At 39.1% G+C, this 20,417-nt stretch overlaps 1 protein-coding gene across 5 annotated transcripts in view; it reads right to left on the minus strand.

The window, feature by feature from the left end:
• Positions 1–5,049: 5,049 nt before the first annotated feature.
• The window catches only part of PTPN2 (protein tyrosine phosphatase non-receptor type 2), a 116,920-nt gene continuing 101,552 nt past the window's right edge, over positions 5,050–20,417 (minus strand). For 3 of the 5 annotated variants that reach the window (XM_012472518.2, XM_064379452.1, XM_064379453.1), the window contains one exon: positions 13,302–14,110. In XM_012472518.2, coding sequence (XP_012327941.1) covers positions 13,903–14,110 — 208 coding nt within the window. In that variant the 3' untranslated portion in view covers positions 13,302–13,902. Of the gene's footprint in view, positions 5,416–13,104; positions 13,194–13,301; positions 14,111–20,417 lie in introns of those variants that run through there. The other 2 variants (XM_064379451.1, XM_012472519.2) reach the window with 2 other exon arrangements.

Genomic DNA, 20,417 nt, shown 5'->3' on the forward strand with positions numbered 1-20,417 from the left:
ACCTGTATTTGGAGAGGAGTAAATGTCTCTGCCACTTTTTCCACACAAAGCTAGACTGCAGATTTGTTAGCATTAAAATCAAGTCATCCTGCGGGCATTTGAATAAAGATTTTTTTTTTTTTTGAGATGGAGTCTCACTCTTGTCACCCAGGCTGGAGTGCAATGGCACAATCTCGGTTCACTGCAACCTCTGACTCCCAGGTTCAAGCGATTCTCCTGCCTCAGTCTCTTGAGTAGCTGGGATTACAGGTGCGCATCAGTACGCCCAGCTAATTTTTGTATTTTTAGTAGAGACGGGGTTTCACCATGTTGGCCAGGCTGGTCTTGAACACTCGAACTCAGAAGATCTGCCCACCCCAGCCTCCCAAAGTGCTGGGATTACAGGCCTGAGCCACTGTGCCCAGCCAGAAAACTAAAAATTCTTAATTCAGTCTGAGCGCAGTGGCTCATGCCTGTATCCCAGCACTTTGGGAGGCCAAGGCAGGCAGATCACGAGGTCAGAACGAGACCATCCTGGCCATGGTGAAACCCTGTCTTTACTAAAATACACACAAAAAAATTAGCCAGGCATGGTGGTGTGTGCCTGTAGTCCCAGCTACTCAGGAGGCTGAGGTGGGGAATCACTTGAACCTGGGAGATGGAGGTTGCAGTAAGCCGAGATTGAGCCACTGCACACCAGCCTGGTGACAGAGCAAGACTCTGTCTTAAAAAAAAAAATTTTTTTTCTTTTCATTTTCTACTTAGAAGCCATTATTTTCCAAGCAGAAATTAGTTTATATTATGTCTTAATACCAATTTCTTTATTTGTATTTTTCTCACTCATTTAGCATGCAGTTTTCAGAGCTCCAGACACAGCTCTTTCCCACCTTAATCTGTAAGGGCAGCAATGTTGTTTCAGACATGCTAATATAACTACTATTAAAACTGACTCTGCTTTTCCCCCTTGCAGTCTAATTTTCTGCCCCTGACTTGGGAGGTTATAGCATTTCTCTCCTCCACTTTCTCCTTTCCACACCTAACAGCAGTTATTCAACGTCTGCTTGGAATGCCACCGTATGCCAGCAAGAAAGGGTGTCTTTGGGGCCTCCCTTTGTGCCACTGACAAATTTGGGGAATGTTAAGCGTCTCTACTGCCTTGATTAGGAGAAGCTGAGTGATTTGGAATGTCAACTTGACTGGATCAAGGGGTACGCACATAGCTGGTGAAGCACTCATTATTCTCAAGGCTTCAGGAGGCGCTGCACCTGTCCTCTTTTGCCTAAAGGGAAACCCATATGGTCTGACATTTGGTTAGATTGGGCTGCCTCAGGTGTGCCCGTGAGGGTCTTTCTGGAGACTGGCGTGCGAGTCAGTGGACGGAATAGGGAAGACCCACCCTCAACATGGGCAGGCACCATCCAATCAGCAAGAGGCCTGGATGGAGTGAAAGCCAGGGTAAAGCAGAGAAAGGCAGAGAAAGGTGCATTCTCACTCCCTTCTGGGGCTGGCACACTCTTCTGCCCCTGGACGACACTTCATTCTTTGGCTTTTGGACTCTGGGACTCTCACCAGTGGACCTCCAGAGTTGTACTATTAATATTGGACTTGGACTGATGCACACAGCCGGCTTCCCTGTTCTCAACTCGCCGGAGGTCAGTTATAGGACTTCTCAGCCTCCATGATAGAGGTGGCCAATTCCCCAGCCCCTCCTCACCTTGCTCTATCATGTCGGTTGTCTCTCTGGAGAACCCTAAGTGAAACACCAGGGAACTGTGCGCTGGACTACTTTGTCTTCGCCTCAGCCTCCTTACATTATCCACTGGGCCAATTAGAAGTATGGGAACATTTGCTCTTCGGGGTTGCTTTCAAAGGGCCCAACCACTCAAATGTCGCACGCCACATGCTGTCTGGTCTCCGTCTGGCAAGTTAGTTCAGGGATCACTCCTTCAGTTTCCCGACACTCCTTCCAGTCCAGACGTGGTGGTGGGTTTTCACACCAATCCAATTTTCACACCTGGAGCATTTCAGGTGGGCCAGGAACTGTTGAGAAGAGATCCACCCAAACACCCACAGGGTTAAGTTTCTGATTCTATTGGTTAAGATACTGGTTTTTCATCAAAAGTAAGGTGACTGCATAAGGTAGTGGCAGACATGTCTTATTTTGGAGATGCTTCTTGTGGCTTCCAGAGCTGCCTTGGGCATACATGCCTGTGTGTCCTGCAGACCACAGGGTAGAGTCGCATCCAATCTGGAAAGCTCAAGTCTTGCCTTGCCACTGCCTTTCCAAACTGGGGGCTTATGTGGCCATTCCAAAAGAATGTTCAGAGGCAACTACTCCTAGTATCTCTGCTTCTGATTTCATAAGCCAATTTCTCCACATCTAAGTAGTTATCAATTCATTTCTGCCACAGCACTCATGACTGGTTAAATTGTGTATTTGCTTACTTACAGGCTTATTGTTTTAATTCTCCCATAAGACCATAGACCACAGTCATGCTTTTCCCCATCACTGAACATCCACTGTCTCCTATAGTGCCAAGCATGTGTGTTGAATAAATACTCATTGAATGAACGAGCAATATTCCACTAATTCCAAATAGTTTGGGATAGCTGCAGCTAAGGGTGCCTTATCAGGGTAGGCAGGTAATAGCCAGAAGACGCACTGGTGCACACAGCATGCTGAGGCTTTGTGATTTAAAACAAAGACAAAATTGTCTAAGGTGCTATTAGCGAATTTTTAGGAGGGCAACAGTCAGATCTTTAAATTAGTTGGGAATTGTGTGAAGTGGATCGGCAGGTGTGCCACCCTAGGCAGGAACCTGCTGCTGTGACCCGCACACACAAGGAAGGTTTAAACCAGGGGGGTCCAATCGTTGGACTTCCCTGGGCCACACGTAATATGCAGTTAACAATCAGGTGAGCTTAAAAAAGAAAATTGTTAAAAACCCCTCATGTTTTAAGAAAGTTTACAAATTCATGCTGGGTCGCATTAAAGCAATCCTGGGCGGCATGTGGCTCATGGGCCACAGGTTGGACAAGTGTGGAACTTTAAACCAAGGCAAGGGCAGTGGGTGTGAGAGTCACTGTGCAGAATTAACAGGACTTTGTGAGCAAACTAGACGTGAAGTCTAAGGGGAGGAACTGAAGATGAATTTCAGGTTTCCAGGGGGTTCCACCAATTAAATGGAATACAGAAGGAAGAGGAGATGAAAGGAAGAAATCATGTTCAATTTTTGAGGGTAAGGAATTTATGCAATGACCATTTTGGGAACTGGATATATGGTTTATAAGTCCTAAGTGAGATCTAGCCTAGAGTTTGCATGTAATCAGCTTATAGGTATTAAAGACTTGTGAGGTAGGCCTCACAAGTCCCCTCTCACCTGTAATCCCAGCACTTTGGGAGGCCAAGGCTGGTATATCACCTGGGGTCAGGAGTTCGAGACCAGCCTGGCCAATGTGGTGAAACCCTGTCTCTAATAAAAATACAAAAATCAGCCAGGTGAGGTGGCGGGCACCTGTAGTCCCAGCTACTCAGGAGGCTGAGGCAGAATTGCTTGAATCGGGGAGGCAGAGGTTGCAGTGAGCCGAGATTGTGGCACTGCACTCCAGCCTGGGCAACAAAAGCGAAAACTCCGTCTAAAAAAAAAAAAAAATCAGATCATCCAACGTTAAGTGTATTAAAATCAAAATAAAAGGGCCAAAGATGGGGTCCTTGGAAACCCCAATATTCCAGAGTCAGGCAGAAGAAGTGAGATGAAGAAAACCCAGAGACAAGCTTATGGAGTCTAAGGAGAAAGTTTCAAAGACAGAGTTCTTAATGTTGCTGCCAAGAAGTCATGTAAGGGAAGAACTAAACAGCAGTAGCTTTATTAAGCTACAGTACAAGCTAAAATGACGTTTCTGGGTCATCTTGGGAGTGGGGGTAGAGTATGCAGGAAGAAAGCAGATAGAGGCAGCCGAGTGTAGATGATTCTTTCCAGCAGCTTTGTGGACACCATGGAAAGATTATCTTTTTGTACTACTTTGTAGTGTAATAAACTTTTCATGCATTCTTCAGGAAATATATAGCAGAAATAGTTTATGTACTCCTAAAACAGACCCAGAAAACCTGGCATATAAGGCAAAAAGGAATCTAAGTCATTTAAATTTAAAGAGATGAAATAGATGTATTTGTGAATGATATATGAATTTCAAAGTTGGCAAAACAAAAAAATTATGTTGTTATACTCTTAAAGTGCTCAAGCAGAGGGCTGAGTGTCCCGGACAACAAAAATATCACCAAGAATCTAATAACCGATCAGACACACAGCCCAAACACATCACTTGGCTGGGACATGAGATGGCAAACAAGCTGAGGACCTTTATCAGGAAGGAATCTTTCTTATAATGGGAATTGTTTGGGGAAAGCACAACAGGAATGGCACTATGATTTTAAAAACTGCATTGAACTGCTGTACTTGTCTGAAATTAATAACGACCTTAAGGCAATACCATTATCCATATTAATATTTTCCCAAGTAACAAAGGAATATAACTATTATTGCTTTCATGTAACCTGTACTATTAAGGATAGAAAGACTATTGAAGGGCAACTAAAAATATATATTTTTTAATATATAATTTTTTTGAGACAGAATTTCACTCGTCACTTAGGCTGCAATGCAGTGGTGGCGATCTTGGCTCACTGCAACGCTCCGCCTCCAGGGTTCAAGTGATTCTCCTGCCTCAGCCTCCGAAGTAGCTGGGATTACAGGCACCTGCCACTAGGCCCAGCTAATTTTTTTTTGTATTTTTAGTAGAGATGGAGTTTCGCCATGTTGGCCAGGCTGATTTTGAACTTCTGACCTCAGGTGATCCGTCTGCCTCAGCCTCCCAAAGTGCTGGGATTACAGGTGTGGACCACCATGCCCAGCTAAAAAAATCTTTAAAAAGTGAGTGGCCAATGTTTTGAATCAGTTTCAATTTAAATATGTCATTTGCTTGTTACAAAAATTTGAGAGTAAACCCACAGCAAAATATTCATTATTCAAAGCAGAGCTGTCCTAAGATAATGCACACAAACCAACATAAGACTATTTAACAAAAATATTTAATGCTGCCAAAAAGTATAAAAATACAGTAGGAATGGCAGTACAATACAAAGTAATCTCTCCTAATTTATTTCTTGTACATCTTTCTACATTTCATACACGCATTAAAAACAACAACACGTCCAATTAAAGGTTCTGCAAAGTCTTCTGCTGGTGGGTGCTCTTCATCCCCTGGATGTAAAGTTTACTTTGTAAACAAACAACTGTGAGGCAATCTAGAGGGTTAGCAAGCCTCACTTTAGTTTCCGGAGTGGGCTTCAGGTCTTGCTTTGCACATCAATGGTTCAAAATTTATAGCTGCAGAATATTCTCAAGTCATGAATATTAGGTGTCTGTCAATCTTGGCCTAAAACATAAAATAAGAAGTCATCTATTCAATTCATATTTACCAAACACACAGACGAACATAGATACACACAACATAAAAGGACTAACAATGAACTGAAAAGGTAACCAAAAATCATTCCCACATGACACATTCAACCACACTAAGTGCTTCACTGTCATCTTGGTAAAATGGCTGAAGTGCTGGATTTCCAAATGGTGGTGGTGTGAGGTGGCCTCATGTGGAAGCACCGTGACTCATATTCTTCTTCAGGAATTACTGTGAATTTTTAAGGCCATCTTGTTTTACTCAAGAAGTGACCTCTATGTGATACTGACAGACAGACAGGTTTTAAAAAAAATGTACCCACAAGAACTTAGCAAGACTTTATAGTATGTGCTAGACTTACCAATACTTCGGAATTCAATGCAAATGTCTAATCCAATTTGAACCTCCACTGTATAATACAGCTAAAAATATTATCAACATAATGTTTGGACATAAAGTTGGCCTATATTTTTAAATCACAGGTTGTCAGCAGATCCTTTTTGCCCTGAAGGATATTAACAATCATATCTATTGAAATGAACTGACCCAACATTTAAGCTACTATAAATATAAAGACATAAAATAATTGACAGATTTATTGTATTTTAATGCCAAAAAGTAAAAATAAATGAGAGTTTAAATAAACAACAGACAGATGGAATAACTATTCTAAGGGCAGTTGAGTTTATGTCACTTCACAAAATTTGCAAGTAACTGAACTTTTTGGGAGGCCAATGGTATTTCCCGTCTTCACCCAGCTCCCCTCAGTACCACAAACCCTCCAAATCGAAATACTTGTCATATTGTATCTTCACATATATATAAATAACTAGAAAATATAAACCATATTCACACATCTGGTCAAAAACTCCCAAATACTGAGAATTAGGCTACTCGCACTAAAGACAGGGTACTTGGCATAATTGTACCAAGCACCTTGGTGTTCTGAACAGTCCTTTTTTCTCTGATTATCCAGCACTGATGGAAAACTGTCAAGTCATCAAGAAAACATTCTCATTAGGTATCTGTGAGTCAAAAACTACTATGGATGCTTATTACACAAATCTTCAGAACCCTGAACAAAAGTGGCTGAAGAAAAGGTACTTTTTATTGATTGTGTGTGTATATATATATATATTGATTCTGTGTATATATATACATATATACGTGTATATATACACACACAGAATATACGTGCATATATACACACTCAGAATCAACATGTATATATATTTGTTTTCTATGCATTCAGAAGTTTTTTAAAAACGAAAAAACTTAATCAAAGTGAATGAAACAATGATCTGGTTTAGAGAATACTCTGATGTTCTAGTATTTCTCTGTTGCAGTGGTAGTTTAAACTGGTGCAAGTTTTAAAAATGTGCTCCATTAAAAAAATAGAGAATTATCCTGAACTTTAACAGGTAAGAGTGGTTATTATTTTCCCACTTAAATATCTCGTTTAAATATTCCATTAAAAACAGAGTCAGTGTAATGTAATAGAAAAAGCATGAGGTTTAGAATTACTGGAAGCCTACAGATTGGAGAGTGAATCTCAGCTCTCTGATGTACTCGCTGGGCAAACTTGGGCAAGTTACTTATTCATTGACTCAGTTTTCTTATCTGAAAATAGGGAGAATGTTGTCTACCTAGAAGAGGTGTTATGTGAGTTGAATTTAGATTATGTATTTAAACTGGTTGGCAGAATTGTAGGTGTTCACTAGACCCCATGTCCTTCCCCAGTATTTTGTTACAGATATACTTACCAAGAATGAACTATCATTTATAACAACTGACAGTGTTTTTTAAAAAATTCATGTATTATTTCTTTGTAAATATTATTCAGGGAGGGGGTAAGAAACTAAGGTTAAATCATTGGGAGAGTTAACTGTTTTAAAGACTTTATTTGCAAGACTGAAAAGACAAATAGGCTTCATTTTAGAAAATTCTAATAGCTTCACTTGAATCAATTTTTGCTATTTTTATTTAAAAGTGCAAAGGCAAAAGAAATGGGTTCAAACAAGTCAAATGAAACAAATGTGGTGCTTTCTGTGGAGATGGCGGCCCTCACACACTGCTTTACGCTGGAAAGGCGTAAGGACCATGAAGTGTGGACAGAGGGTCCACTCACAAGTCAGCTCTATGCCTGAGGCCATGGAAAGCCAAACTGCACCAAGAATAGGTCTTGTCACCAAATATCCACACTAATACCCTACTGAACTGAATTGAGGCTAATCAGAAACTTCTCTAAGGTGAGCAAAGATGCCCTACAGATGACCTACCTAGGTTCCCTCTCCTGAATTCGCCAAACTCAAAATAAGTTTTTAATAGTAGAAATCTGACATGTCAACAGCAACCTATGTCTGAAAAAAATGCCAAATTAGAGCCCAATAAAGAATAATTTGATGTGTCTTTAAAAAACAGTCTGTACAAATAAAAAAATTCCTGTGCAATTCTTGGAGCTCCTCAAAACATACTGTATAACATAAAACCAGAAAGTCCTGAAGTAGTCTCTGTAACATCCTCACCAAATTGCACAATTCCCACCTTCCATTCTAAATTTAAAAAATAAAATAAGAGTTCAAAAGTTTGGGCTGAGTGGTGGCTCACACCTGTAATCCCAGCACTTTGGGAGGCCGAGGAGGGCGGATCACAAGGTCAAGTGATCAACACCATCCTGGCCAACAAGGTGAAACCCTGTCTTAACTAAAAATATAAAAATTAGCTGGGCGTGGTGGCATGCACCTGTAATCCCAGCTACTCGGGAGGCTGAGGTGGGAGAATCACTTGAGCCCAGGAGGCGGAGGTTGCAGTGAGGGGAGATCGTGCCATTGCACTCCAACCTGGGTAATAAGAGCAAAACTGTCTCAAAAACAAAACAAATGTTTGAACTTTTAATTATCCTGATGGATTGCCCAGAGACGGTCAGGGCTTTTTTTTTTTTTTCTTTTTCTTGTTACAAAGAGATGGGATTTCACCGTGTTGCCCAGGCTGGTCTCGAACTCCTGGGCTCAAATGATTCTCCAGCCTCAGGCTGTCAAAGTACTGGGATTACAGGAGTGAGTTACCAAGCCAGGCCTGGTCAGTCTTTGAAATGTTTTCCTTGTCAGATTGTTACCCATTAAAGACAAGGCCTCACCAACCAAGTAAACACTTCTATCCATCACTTCTTACAGTCGGTGATGGCTCTGTGCTGGGCTAAACCATACACAGCAGGAGAAAAGGCTCAGCAAGGGCAGTGAGGAAAAATGCTCCCCTCCCTGAAGGATAATGAGTCTTTCCAGACCCAGACGCCAGGGGAGACAGCCATTTCTCAGCAGAGTGCTGGGAGAAAGCATGTGTGCAACATTGCTCAATGCTGTTCTTGGAGCGATCTGAATGTGCTAAATATTCAGAAAATTCCTCCTGCAGAGGAAAAAAGATAACCAAACTCATACTATTTTCCTAGAAGTTCTTACCTGAATACTACTACCCAAAGAGGAGTGAAAAAGCTTAAATTCTCAAATCCGGATAAACAACATAATGGCCATATTAGGACCAGGCACACAGAACACAGCAACTGAGTGTACAGTGTTGGAACTGGTGAGCTCTTGGTAGAGGAGGGATTGAGGAGTTCACACAACCTGAGCTGCTTTCCACCAAGGCATGTTACCCTTATACATATTCACTAGAACAAAGACAGCTGTAATTTCTAGTGTGTCTCTGCTTCTAGGGGCTCTTGGTGATGCTGTCCCATAGACACTGCTTTGAAGATAGATACAAGGGAAAATGGAATCGAAACCAAACAAACTGGGGAGAAAGATGAATGGACCAGGTCAACTCCAGAGTAAATCACACAGGTGACAACCATGCCTGGCATTTTAAATCATGGACAAATACTATGCTTCTGTTTTTCAAAATTTTCTTTATAAGATTCTAGGCCCCTACCATCTAAATATGCCAAAGCCAAATAAGGGCTTAAATGTAAAAGAGACTTTATTAGTTGTTGATGTATAAATGGGAATGCAGAACAGGCACTTCTGCTATGCATTTGTTCTGCTATGCACTGTGCGTCAAGCACAGCCAGGCTTCAGACACCTCTCCCACTGCAGGGTGCAATAGTCTGAGAGGAATCTATGCCCTGGCTACACATCACTGAGAACCCATGTGTGCACCCGCTAGAAAAAACACATAAATGAATGTTTACAGAACTGGAACTCTTGCCTGAACATGGAAAGAAATGGACTACATGCCTAATGATATTTGGCTCATAATAGACTATATTAAAAAAATTCTTCACATATATATCTTTAATATATCTTTTATATCTATTTTATATATCTTTGTGTGTGTGTGTGTATATATACACACACTCTCTCTATATATATACACACACACACATATAGAAAGAGAGAGAGAGAAAAATAAATATATATATAGAGACAAGTCTCCTCTATTGCCCAGGCTAGTGTGCAATGGCTCCATCATAGCTCACTGCAGCCTCAAACTTCTGTGTTTATGTGATCCTCCTGCCTCAGCCTCCCAAGTAGCTGGGACTATAGGCATGTGCCAACACACCCAGCTAATTTTTTTTAAGTAGAGACCCAGGGTGATCTCAATCATCTGAGCCCAAGCAATCCTCCCACCTTGGCCTTCCAAAGTTCTGGGAATACAGGTGTGAGCCACTGTGCCCAGCCAAAAATGTCTTTAAACATCTGTATCTGAAAGTAAAAATAAAGGCGGACTAGATTTTTAAATCTGTGCAACAAGCAGGCAGGCAATTTGGAAATGTAGGTACTCATTATGGTACACAATAGTCAACCAAAACATTTTTAATACCACCAGCTTCTGCTCTGGAACTAGAAATGTAATCTAGTCAGTGATATTTTTCTCAGAGGGAAATGAGTTGCAGTTGCAGTCTTCCTTTTTTTTTTTTTTTTTGAGACAGTTTCACTCTTGTTGCCCAGGTTGGAGTGCAATGATTTTGGCTCACTGCCACCTCTACCTCCCAGGTTCATGTGATTCTCCTGCCACAGCCTCCCGAGTAGCTGGGATTACAGGCATGTGCCACTACGCCTGGCTAATTGTGTATTCTGAGTAGAGATGGGTTTCTCCATGTTGGTGAGGCTGGTCTCGAATTTCCAACCTCAGGTGATTCGCCCGCCTCGGCCTCCCAAAGTGCTGGGATTACAGGCGTGAGCCACTCCACCCGGCCTGCAGTTGCAGTCTTTGAGAATTATCTAATTCTAGGATACGTTACACATGAGACTTTTCAATGACAGCACCATAAACCAATGGAGAAATGCCAGTTTCAGGCTGATTAACAACACCTACTTCATAAAATTGTGCTGAGGATTAAGTAGGGTAATACGTAAAGAAAAAATACAGTGCCTGGCATACAGTAAACCATCAATAAATGGTACTTTGAACTGAAAGCTGAAAGCAAAGTAGTTGATATAACAACTGGAAGACCGTTCCATACCCTAAACTGCCTTTTAAACCAATATACATTTTTCGATTCATACCGCCAATCTGAGTTTGAGACAAAGAGGACAGGCACAAGTGCATATTAAGAATCAGAACCCCTTCCGCTGAAACATACCATTAAAAGAAAATCATTAACACATTTTTTTAAAATTCCTTTCTCTTTTCTTGTTCATTCCTTGGTAGAAATATTAAAACATGATGAAATGGACTAAGAAGATAAAGGACCAAAAGGCAGAAAACCTGACAAATGTATAAAGTCTCCTCTAACATAAAAAATGGTTTTTATATTGCTCTAAATAAAATCCTCCATGTACTTATTACATGTTACTTTTTTTAACCCTTTAAGAAAGCAGAAAATGGGTATTATTTTCATTTTTATATGGATAAATTAAACATGCAGAATTATATTTTTACATTCTATATACGTGCAAGCATGGATAAAAATCAGTCACAGGCTAACATAAAACAAATACTTGGCTAACACTGGAAAGGAATATGAAATTGTTGGTGTAGCCAGAGAACATGGCATTAAACCAAAGGTTGCCGTCAATCTATTAGCAGAAATAGATGTGAGCGGAAATGAACTAGGTATGAATTATAAACTTTCCTGAAAATAAAAAATCCTGTTTTTTAAAAATGTTTCTTTCTTAACCTATTGAAAAAGCAACACTATCTCATTCAAGTCAAACTATGTATCTGATCCTTAAAATCTGTTAAAATCAGAAAATATTTAATATTATGAGGACCTAAGGATACAACAAGTTTTTTTTTTTTCTTTTTTAAGATGTAGAACCCATCTAGAATTGCTAACTTTCTTTCTCTGGCCATTACCAGAGAAGTCAGCCATGTCTGTTTGTCTCTTGACCAGCACACCTCATTTAAAAAAAGGTCGGGATGATGACCATGGGCAAAACACGATGTCAAGTGTTTTCACACCATCTAGTGAAATATGTTATCACTGGTAAAAAACTGAACACTATTTAAAGCATCCACTGTCAACACCCTTCTCAAGGATCTGCTAGAAGAAGGAAAGATGACTAACCCTACAAGTGTTCACTACACTGAATGTGGTTTTAAAAATATGTGCAACAGACACCACCCAGAAGGACAGAAAGCAAAGCATAAGCCGATGAAGCACATTCAGCTAGCAGAGGAGCGAGGCATGTCCTCCCTGGCACTGGCTTCCTCAAGTCTTAACCTGTGTACTAAAAGCAAGGCAAGCTTCAACTGGAAAAGTCATAAGGCCTAGCTGTATTTGACTTGCAGAGTAACATACTGTATTTAGCAAAGACAAACCAATGCAAACTGGAAAGAGATTTTAAACCAGTAACAACCTAAAATGTAAGGGTCTTGGATGCCTCAACACAGGTTTAATGCAGACAGATATAAGAAAATGTCCCTCTTACCTCCTCTCCATTTCAAGGTTACAGGACACAGTAATACTGAATCAGGACACAGGCACATGTTATAGAAATCTTATTTAATATGTAGTACCGCCTACATCCTGCTTTCATGCTTTCAGCATAATTTAACACATTCAAGGAGACTATGCAAATCAATTCAAAATATCTATCTATACCAGTGGTTTTCAAACTGTTTTAAAATGATAACTGCCCCCTTTAAAATACTTAAGCCTTGTGCAGAAATCTTACGTGGCATATAAAAAGAGACAGGCAGAGATGCTGTGGTTGAAAGTAACCTCTTGATGACCCTCCCGCACATCTAATTAGCATAGTTTGAAAACCACTGAAATAATGTATGCTATCCATAGTATCACATGCTATCCATGCCTCCTAGCAATTAAATTTATAACAACAATTTCAAGTTTAAGACAAATTAAACACTGAAAGGAATGTTGAAATCTGAAGAAAACTAGCACTCAAATGAGCAGTTAAATTCATTAAACAGTATGCTTTAAAAAATACTCATTAGGAAGCTGAAATGACAATGTAAGGTTTGCATATCATTATACTATTTATTGAAGTAGAAAGAACCTGAAAAATGTTTACTTCAAAACTTCAGTCTAGTAAACTGAAATCATGAATCATAAAATGCTGCTTCTTACTTTTACTTCCTAAATCATGATTTACCCCAACTATAAATTAGGGTAATTACATTGAAATTTTCATGAAAAATGAACATATTAATAATGGGATTTACAGAAACCAATTTCTTTACGATGTCTTGACCAACTGTTACCTGACTAGCCCAGTAAGGAGAATTTTCCTTCAAAGATATTTTTAGGAAAAACTTTTGTTTCTTTGCTTTTCTTTTTAAAATGGGGAAAACTGTAAAACATAAAAGAAATGCAATATATAGTAGAAATTGCTTATTCCGATTTCTAACTGCCCATATCAAACTTCTCTTTAGAAAAATGGAAAATGTATCCAGTACAATTGAATCAACACACAATTTATTTTTTTATGTAACAGATTTTTCAAATTGAGCTTTTAAAAAGTACAGTTAACTACAAAAGTAAGATTAAATAGATATTTATAAAATATATTTACCCTGAAATGGTTAAGAATATAAAGTGTTGATGCCCATGTCAACAGTACATTATACATTACACACATTAAATGTCATTTTCTTTCCATTAATAACGTAGATAAAACCATAATATTTATTGCTTATATCAAGTGCAGGTTAAAATCCAGATAGCCTCCAAAAACAAATCCTGTGATAAAGGATTTCTCAATGTTGGTCAGGTGAAATACTGTATTTGACATGTATGAATACAGTTGCAAAATTTACCAGTTTTTAACAAACATGAATGTCTTTATTTTAGACAGCCATTTACAGTTTGGGTTTCAGAGGAACCTGCAGTGAAGAGTCCTGAGATGTTGGGCTTGTGACTGTAAATATCACTTATCTGGCTGATGTCTATTCTACTGCACCATTTTTGGGATATGAGGCGTTTGCAAACGAACCCCTATGATTAATGTAGCACTGTCAGCTACTAGTGCAGAAGCTTGCTGGGCAAAATTAATTGTTTATTTATAGGGCATTTTGCTGAAAAAACAGTGTCCAGCAAACAAAAGCGCCAACCAAAATGACTGACACAAACCCCATCTTAGTGAGAATAGGTTGCCAATATAACCACCTTTTTCTTTTTCGTTCATTCTCATTTAGCCTCTGTTTCATCTGCTGCACCTTCTGAGCTGTGGTGGCCTTTCTGTCCTCTCGAATACGCTTCCGTAGAGCACTATGAATAAATAAAAACAAGTAAAAGGAAGTGCACACAGAGCAGGACTTAAGTACTCTAACACAGAGGATCTAGGTGCAAATAAAACCATACATATCCACATAGGTTTTACCCTACTTGAACACTGGAATAATGAGGGTTAAAGTCTCAATATTCTTTTTTTTTTTTTTTTTGAGACAGAGTCTTGCTCTGTTGCCCAGGCTGGAGTGCAGTGGTGCAATCTTGGCTCACTGCAACCTCCTCTGCCTTCCGGGTTCAGGTGATTCTCCTGCCTCAGCCTCCCAAGTAGCTGAGATTACAGAAAAGCACCATCATGCCTGCCTAATTTTTTGTATTTTTAGTAAAAACAAGGTTTTACCATGTTGACCAGGCTGATCTCGAACTCCTGATCTCAAGTGATCCGCCTGCCTCAGCCTCCCAAAGTGCTGGGATTACAGGCATGAACCACAGCACCTGGTCTCAGAAATTATGTTTCAATGGAAGCTCTCCAACTCCCAAGATACTTGGTCTTGGTTCTGTATAAATAATAATGCCACTCAGCTACTCAGGAGGATCAAGTCCAGCTTGTGAGATATAGCAAGATCTTGCCTCTCGACAAACCAACCAACCAACCAGCCAAACAACCAACCAACCAACCAACCAACCAACCAACAAAAAAACCCACAAAAAACAGCCAATGGCAACATATAGGTTACTGTTTCTTCCATCCCCTCTTTTTACTTTTCTGTATTACAGCAAAAGTTTAACCAGCTTCCCTGCCCTCAAATTAAACATTACTGACATGGTAATTTTTCTAGAGCATACTCCTGGACATGTAGCTTGATTTAAAGAATTTTTTCTTTTTTGTTACAGGGCTTAGTGCACAATGGTGCTTAAAAATCTCAAACGCTTCTTCAATGTCTCCTACATTGAGACTACCTTTTTCCTGGCCAAAATGTTTAAACTTAATTTAACTATGATAAACAATAATTAAACAAATGCATTGTATGGGGCATTCTAAAAGATAACTGGTATAGAAACTTCAAAAATACAAATGTCAAGCAAGGAAGAAAAAGGTAGGGAACAGTTCCAGATTAAAAGAAACCAAAGAATCACATCAACCAAATACAGTATCAATCCTTGATTAATCTTGAAATATTTTTTTTTTGAGACAGAGTCTCGCTCTGTCACCAGGCGCCAGGCTCAAGTGCAGTAGCGCGATCTCGGCTCACTGCAACCACCACCTCCCAGGTTCAAGCAGTTCTCCTGCCTCAGCCTCCTGAGTAGGTGGGACTACAGGCACTCGCCACCATGCCCAGCTAATTTTTTGTATTTTTTAGTAGAGACAGGGTTTTACCATGTTGGCCAGGATGGTCTCCATCTCTTGACCTCGTGATCTGCCCGCCTCGGCCTCCCAAAGTGCTAGAATTACAGGAGTGAGCCAATGTGCCTGGCTTCTTGAAATATGTATTTTTAAATAGCCACAGAAGTTGAGATCAGAAAAATGTTCTAAAATTAGATTGTGGTGCCAGCTACACAATTTGGTAAATAAATTAAAATTCACTGAACTGTATACTTTGAATGAGAGCAAACTATGACATGTAAATTTATCTCCATAAAGCTATTTAAAAAGCTATATGGTGAACCTTTTAGACAAGAGAAATCTGAATTGAACTATGGCATCAGAATATTTTATTTAATCAATGTTATACTTTTTGGTATACTGGAACCTTCTCTACCCAAGAGATTGTTAGTGGAAATGTAAAATGGTTCAGCTGCTGTAGAAAAGTTTGACAGCTCCTCAAAAAGTTAAACATAGAGCTACCATATGACCCAGCAATTCCACTCCTAGATATGTACTCAAGAGAACTGAGAACACATGTCCATGCAAGCACTTGCCAATATTCTCCTACTATGCAGAACTTTGTTCTTGCCATTTTTTGCTGTTCTCCAAATTTGTTCCCCACTAAAATAGAAACCTTCCCTTCTCTCCTGTCCTGTCATTTCAATTCTACTCTTCAATTCTCCTTGCTCCACCCACTCTAGCCCTTCTATTCATATGGCATTTAATTTGCAGTAAGGAATGTATAATTTACTAATAATGTGCTAACTTGGGTACCTGTTTTATCTTTATAATATATTCTGCAACTTAAGGATGGACTGTGTTTTGCTATCTTTGTACATCTTATTGTGCTTTCTCATGTCTTTTTAACTTTTTGTTATTATATATAAAGGTATCCCTGGCTGTCCAAAACTCCATCTGAAAATATTTGCTATGATAACTTGCAAAAATTCTTACCCAGAATTCACTCTCTGAATTGAAAATTCAGTATCACAAATATGCATGTACCTGCTAGTGAAAATATTTGTATTCAAGTGTAGGTAAAATATGTATAAAAATAGAGAGGGGGGGTTAGCCTTCCATGGTCCCTACATTATTTCATTTTTTAAATTTTCACTGTGGTATAGAAGGCAATTATAATTTGTATCTAGTATTTTGTCATTTACTATATAAGCCCAATAATGAGTCCATTAAGTCTTGCATGATTTAATTAGTGTTTAAATGCTATACAGTTTAAAAGGTTTTGTACTATATTTGGGGGAAACTGGTTATGGTTTCTGGTTGGGCTGAGAACACACTATTTTTCTCATTTAAAAGAATGGAACAGAGGTTCTTGTTTTCCAAAAGTGTACTATATAATTCAGAAATGGACTAAAGACAAATACCAAGAAATGCCTTTATCTAATTTAAGAACACAATTCCAGAGGACAGACTACTCTCAATTTGTGATAAAATAAAATCCTGTCTTTCTTAGTTGGGCCTAAGGAAATTATGTCTGTGTTATGACTTACCAAGTGGGACCTGTCCAGGTTTTCCCATATATTTATGCAATTTAGGCTATTAACCAACGTGAATGCCTCCTGTGGACCCTTGGCCATGGAAGATCATGTGGTGTGATCATGGCTCCCTGCAGCCTCAACCTTGGGCTCAAGCAATCCTCCCACCTCAGCCTCCCTAATAGCTGAAATCATAGGCATGGGCCAATACACTTGGCTACTTTTTGTATTTTTTGTAGAGATGGGGTTTGCCATGTTGCTCAGGCTGGTCTTGAACTGCCAGGCTCAAGTGATTCATCCGCCTCAGCCTGAGTGTTGGGATTATAGGCATGAGCCACTGTGCCTACCCCAGACTTCTCATGTGTTCAAGTTGTTTCTCACTCTCAGTGATCTGAGTTTCTGGGTCGTACTATATATAATTGAGAACACTGGCTTTTCGAACTCAGACTGTAACATACAGTAAGAAATAGCATCACCACAGAGTAACCTCACACACACATTGACATATGTAAACAATGTATATGTAAATATATGGAATTTATATATGATACATACATATATAAAAACAGGTTGAAAATTCTTTTTTTACTTTAAGTTTAGGGGTACGTACATGTGCAGGCTTGTTACGTAACTTTGAAACTTGTGTCATGGGGGTTTGTTGCACAGATTATTTCATCACCCAGGTATTAAGCCTAGTACCCATTAGTTATTTTTCCTGACTGTCCCCCTCCTCCCACCCTCCATCCTCTGATAGGCCCCAACATGTGTTGTTCCCCTCTCTGTGTCCATGTGTTCTCATCATTTAGCTCTCACTTATAAGTGAAAACATGTGGTATTTGGTTTTCTGTTCCTGCATTAGTTTGCTAATGATTAATGGCCTCCAGCTCCATCCAAGTCCCTACAAAGGACATGATCTCATTCTTTATTATGGCTTCGTAGTATTCCATAGTGTATATGTATCACATTTTCTTTATGAGGTCTATCACTGGTGGACATTTAGGTTGATTCCATATCTTTGCTACAGTGAACAGTGCTGCAGTGAACATATGAGTGCATGTGTCTTTACAGTACAATAATTTATATTCCTTTGGGTATATACCCAGTAATGAGATTGCCGGGTTGAATGGTATTTCTTTTTAGTTCTTTGAGGAATCCCCACAATGTCTTCCACAACGGTTGAACTAATTTACACTCCCAGCAACAGTGTATAAGCATTTCTTTTTCTCTACAACCTTGCCAGCATCTGTTAAATTCATAGTTACTATTTGTGATATGCTGATAATTTCTATTTTACTCTATTCTATTTTCTTCTTTAAAAAATATTTATAATCCAATCAACTTCACGACTATGGGATTCAACCTTCAATTTGAAAAACATTGCTTTGGAGTATATTCAACAATGAAAATGAATACAAGAAAGTACTGTGTCCTATTTCTTTTGAAAGTTGAAATTCTTTCGATAAGACTATTTTATTAGGATCTTTAATGCAATGTTATCTATAGGTACTAAAAATTACTGGGACTGACTGATAAAACTGGTCAGAGTAACCTTTATTTCACACCCCCGATCCTATGCTCCTCTTTTACATTTCTTTTTTTCTTTTTTTTGAAACAGAGTCTTGCTCTTTTGACCAGACTGGAGTGTAGTGGTGTGATCTCGGCTCACTCCGACCCCCTGGGTACAAGTGATTCTCCCACCTCAGTCTCCCAAGTAGTTGGGCATGCGCTACCATGTCCAGCTAATTTTTGTACTTTCAGCAGAGACAGGGTTTTGCCATGTCGGCCAGGCTCGTCTCTAACTCCTGACCTCAAGTGATCCACATGCCTTGGCTTCTCAAAGTGCTGAGGTTACAGGTGTGAGCCACTGCACCCGGCCTCCTCTTCTCTATTTTTGTAACCTTGTTCTTGCAATCAGTCTTCTCAGCTTAGAAATCTGACTTTTCTGTTGGGACTCCTCTGCTTTCAAATATGCACCGGTCTCATCAGACAGAAAATGAAAAAAGAGAAAGAAGAAACCACCACCACCACCACATGTGAAAACATGTACAGGCACAAAAACACACACATAGACCCCATAAAATAGCCTCTTGCAATCATTCTATAACTCCTGAGTGGTTTTACTAGTCTCCTCTGTATTGCCAAGCTTGGATGAGTGATTTAAGTCATTGAGACTGTTAATATGGTTGGTCTGAATCTTGGTGGATTAAAACTCAATACTTGTGAAATACTAAGAATACCATTTCAGTCATCAAGCCATTTTTCATTTAATTCTGCAGATAGTACTAGATAAAAGGGAGGAAAAGACAATAATACTAAGAATCTAAAAGTCTAAATACTGAAAAAGCTAAGGTAATTTAAAACTATTATTTCCTGATTTAAAGGTATTCTATTTAAGATGAAAAAAGGAACCAAAAAAACATTATACTTTCTCTTGTAGTCTAAAACTACTGGGCCAGGCGCAGTGGCTCATACCTGTAATCCCAGCACTTTGGGAGGCCGAGGCAGGCAGATCACCTTAGGTCGGGAGTTCGAGACCAGCCTGACTAACATGGAGAAACCCCGTCTCTACTAAAAAATACAAAAAATTAGCTGGGTGTGGTGGTGCATGCCTGTAATCCCAGCAACTCAGGAGGCTCAGGCAGGGGAATGGCTTGAACCCGGGAGGCGGAGGTTGTGGTGAGCTGATATCGCGCCATTGCACTCCAGCATGGGCAACAAGAGTGAAAATCCATCTCAAAATAAATAAATAAATAAATAAAACTACTGAGGTCAAAAATTAGGAATAACATTGCTAAGTCATAATAAACTCTTCCACTATAATATCACATGTAATATATATAGGAATATGTTAGCATTTATAAAATTTCAGGTATTTAATTTTTATATTAGGAAAATAGAGCAGTGAAGCTATAATGTACGGCAGACCGTAACTATTTTCACTCCAATCTAACAAATATAACCATAAGACAAAATTCCCCAAAATAAGAAGTACGTTTTGCAAAAAGAAAAGAAGAAAAGTTATTCAGAGATGCAGGAGAGAGGAAACAAAAAGCTCATTCACTTTGCTAAGTGACTCATATCAGGTTAGAGCTTAGTAATGTGTGAGAGACAGTCCTAAAAATGTAGTTGTAACTTAAAATTCTGAATAGATGGCACATTCATATGGATTTTTAAAAAACGCCTTTTTCTTCCTCCAGTAATGGAATTAAGCTTACATATTTAAATGTTTTATTAAAGGCATATTATCAGTTACATTATAACTATATTACAAAAACTCTGTAACTGTACAAATGGCAGGTATTCATACTACTTATTTTCTGTACCATACATATATTTTAGCACCTACTTATATTAACTTTTGCACTCAATCATTATTATTTTAAAGGATTTTCGAACTAGTTCCGTTTATAAGTATTGGCTTTTTATAGAACTGAAAGCTCCTTGAGAACACCTGTGTCATCATTCATCATATACTACCTAAATACCCTCA

The sequence above is a fragment of the Aotus nancymaae genome, unplaced genomic scaffold, assembly GCF_030222135.1.
Source record: "Aotus nancymaae isolate 86718 unplaced genomic scaffold, 86718_ANA_hifiasm-v0.15.2.pri h1tg000020l, whole genome shotgun sequence".
NCBI lineage: Eukaryota > Metazoa > Chordata > Mammalia > Primates > Aotidae > Aotus > Aotus nancymaae.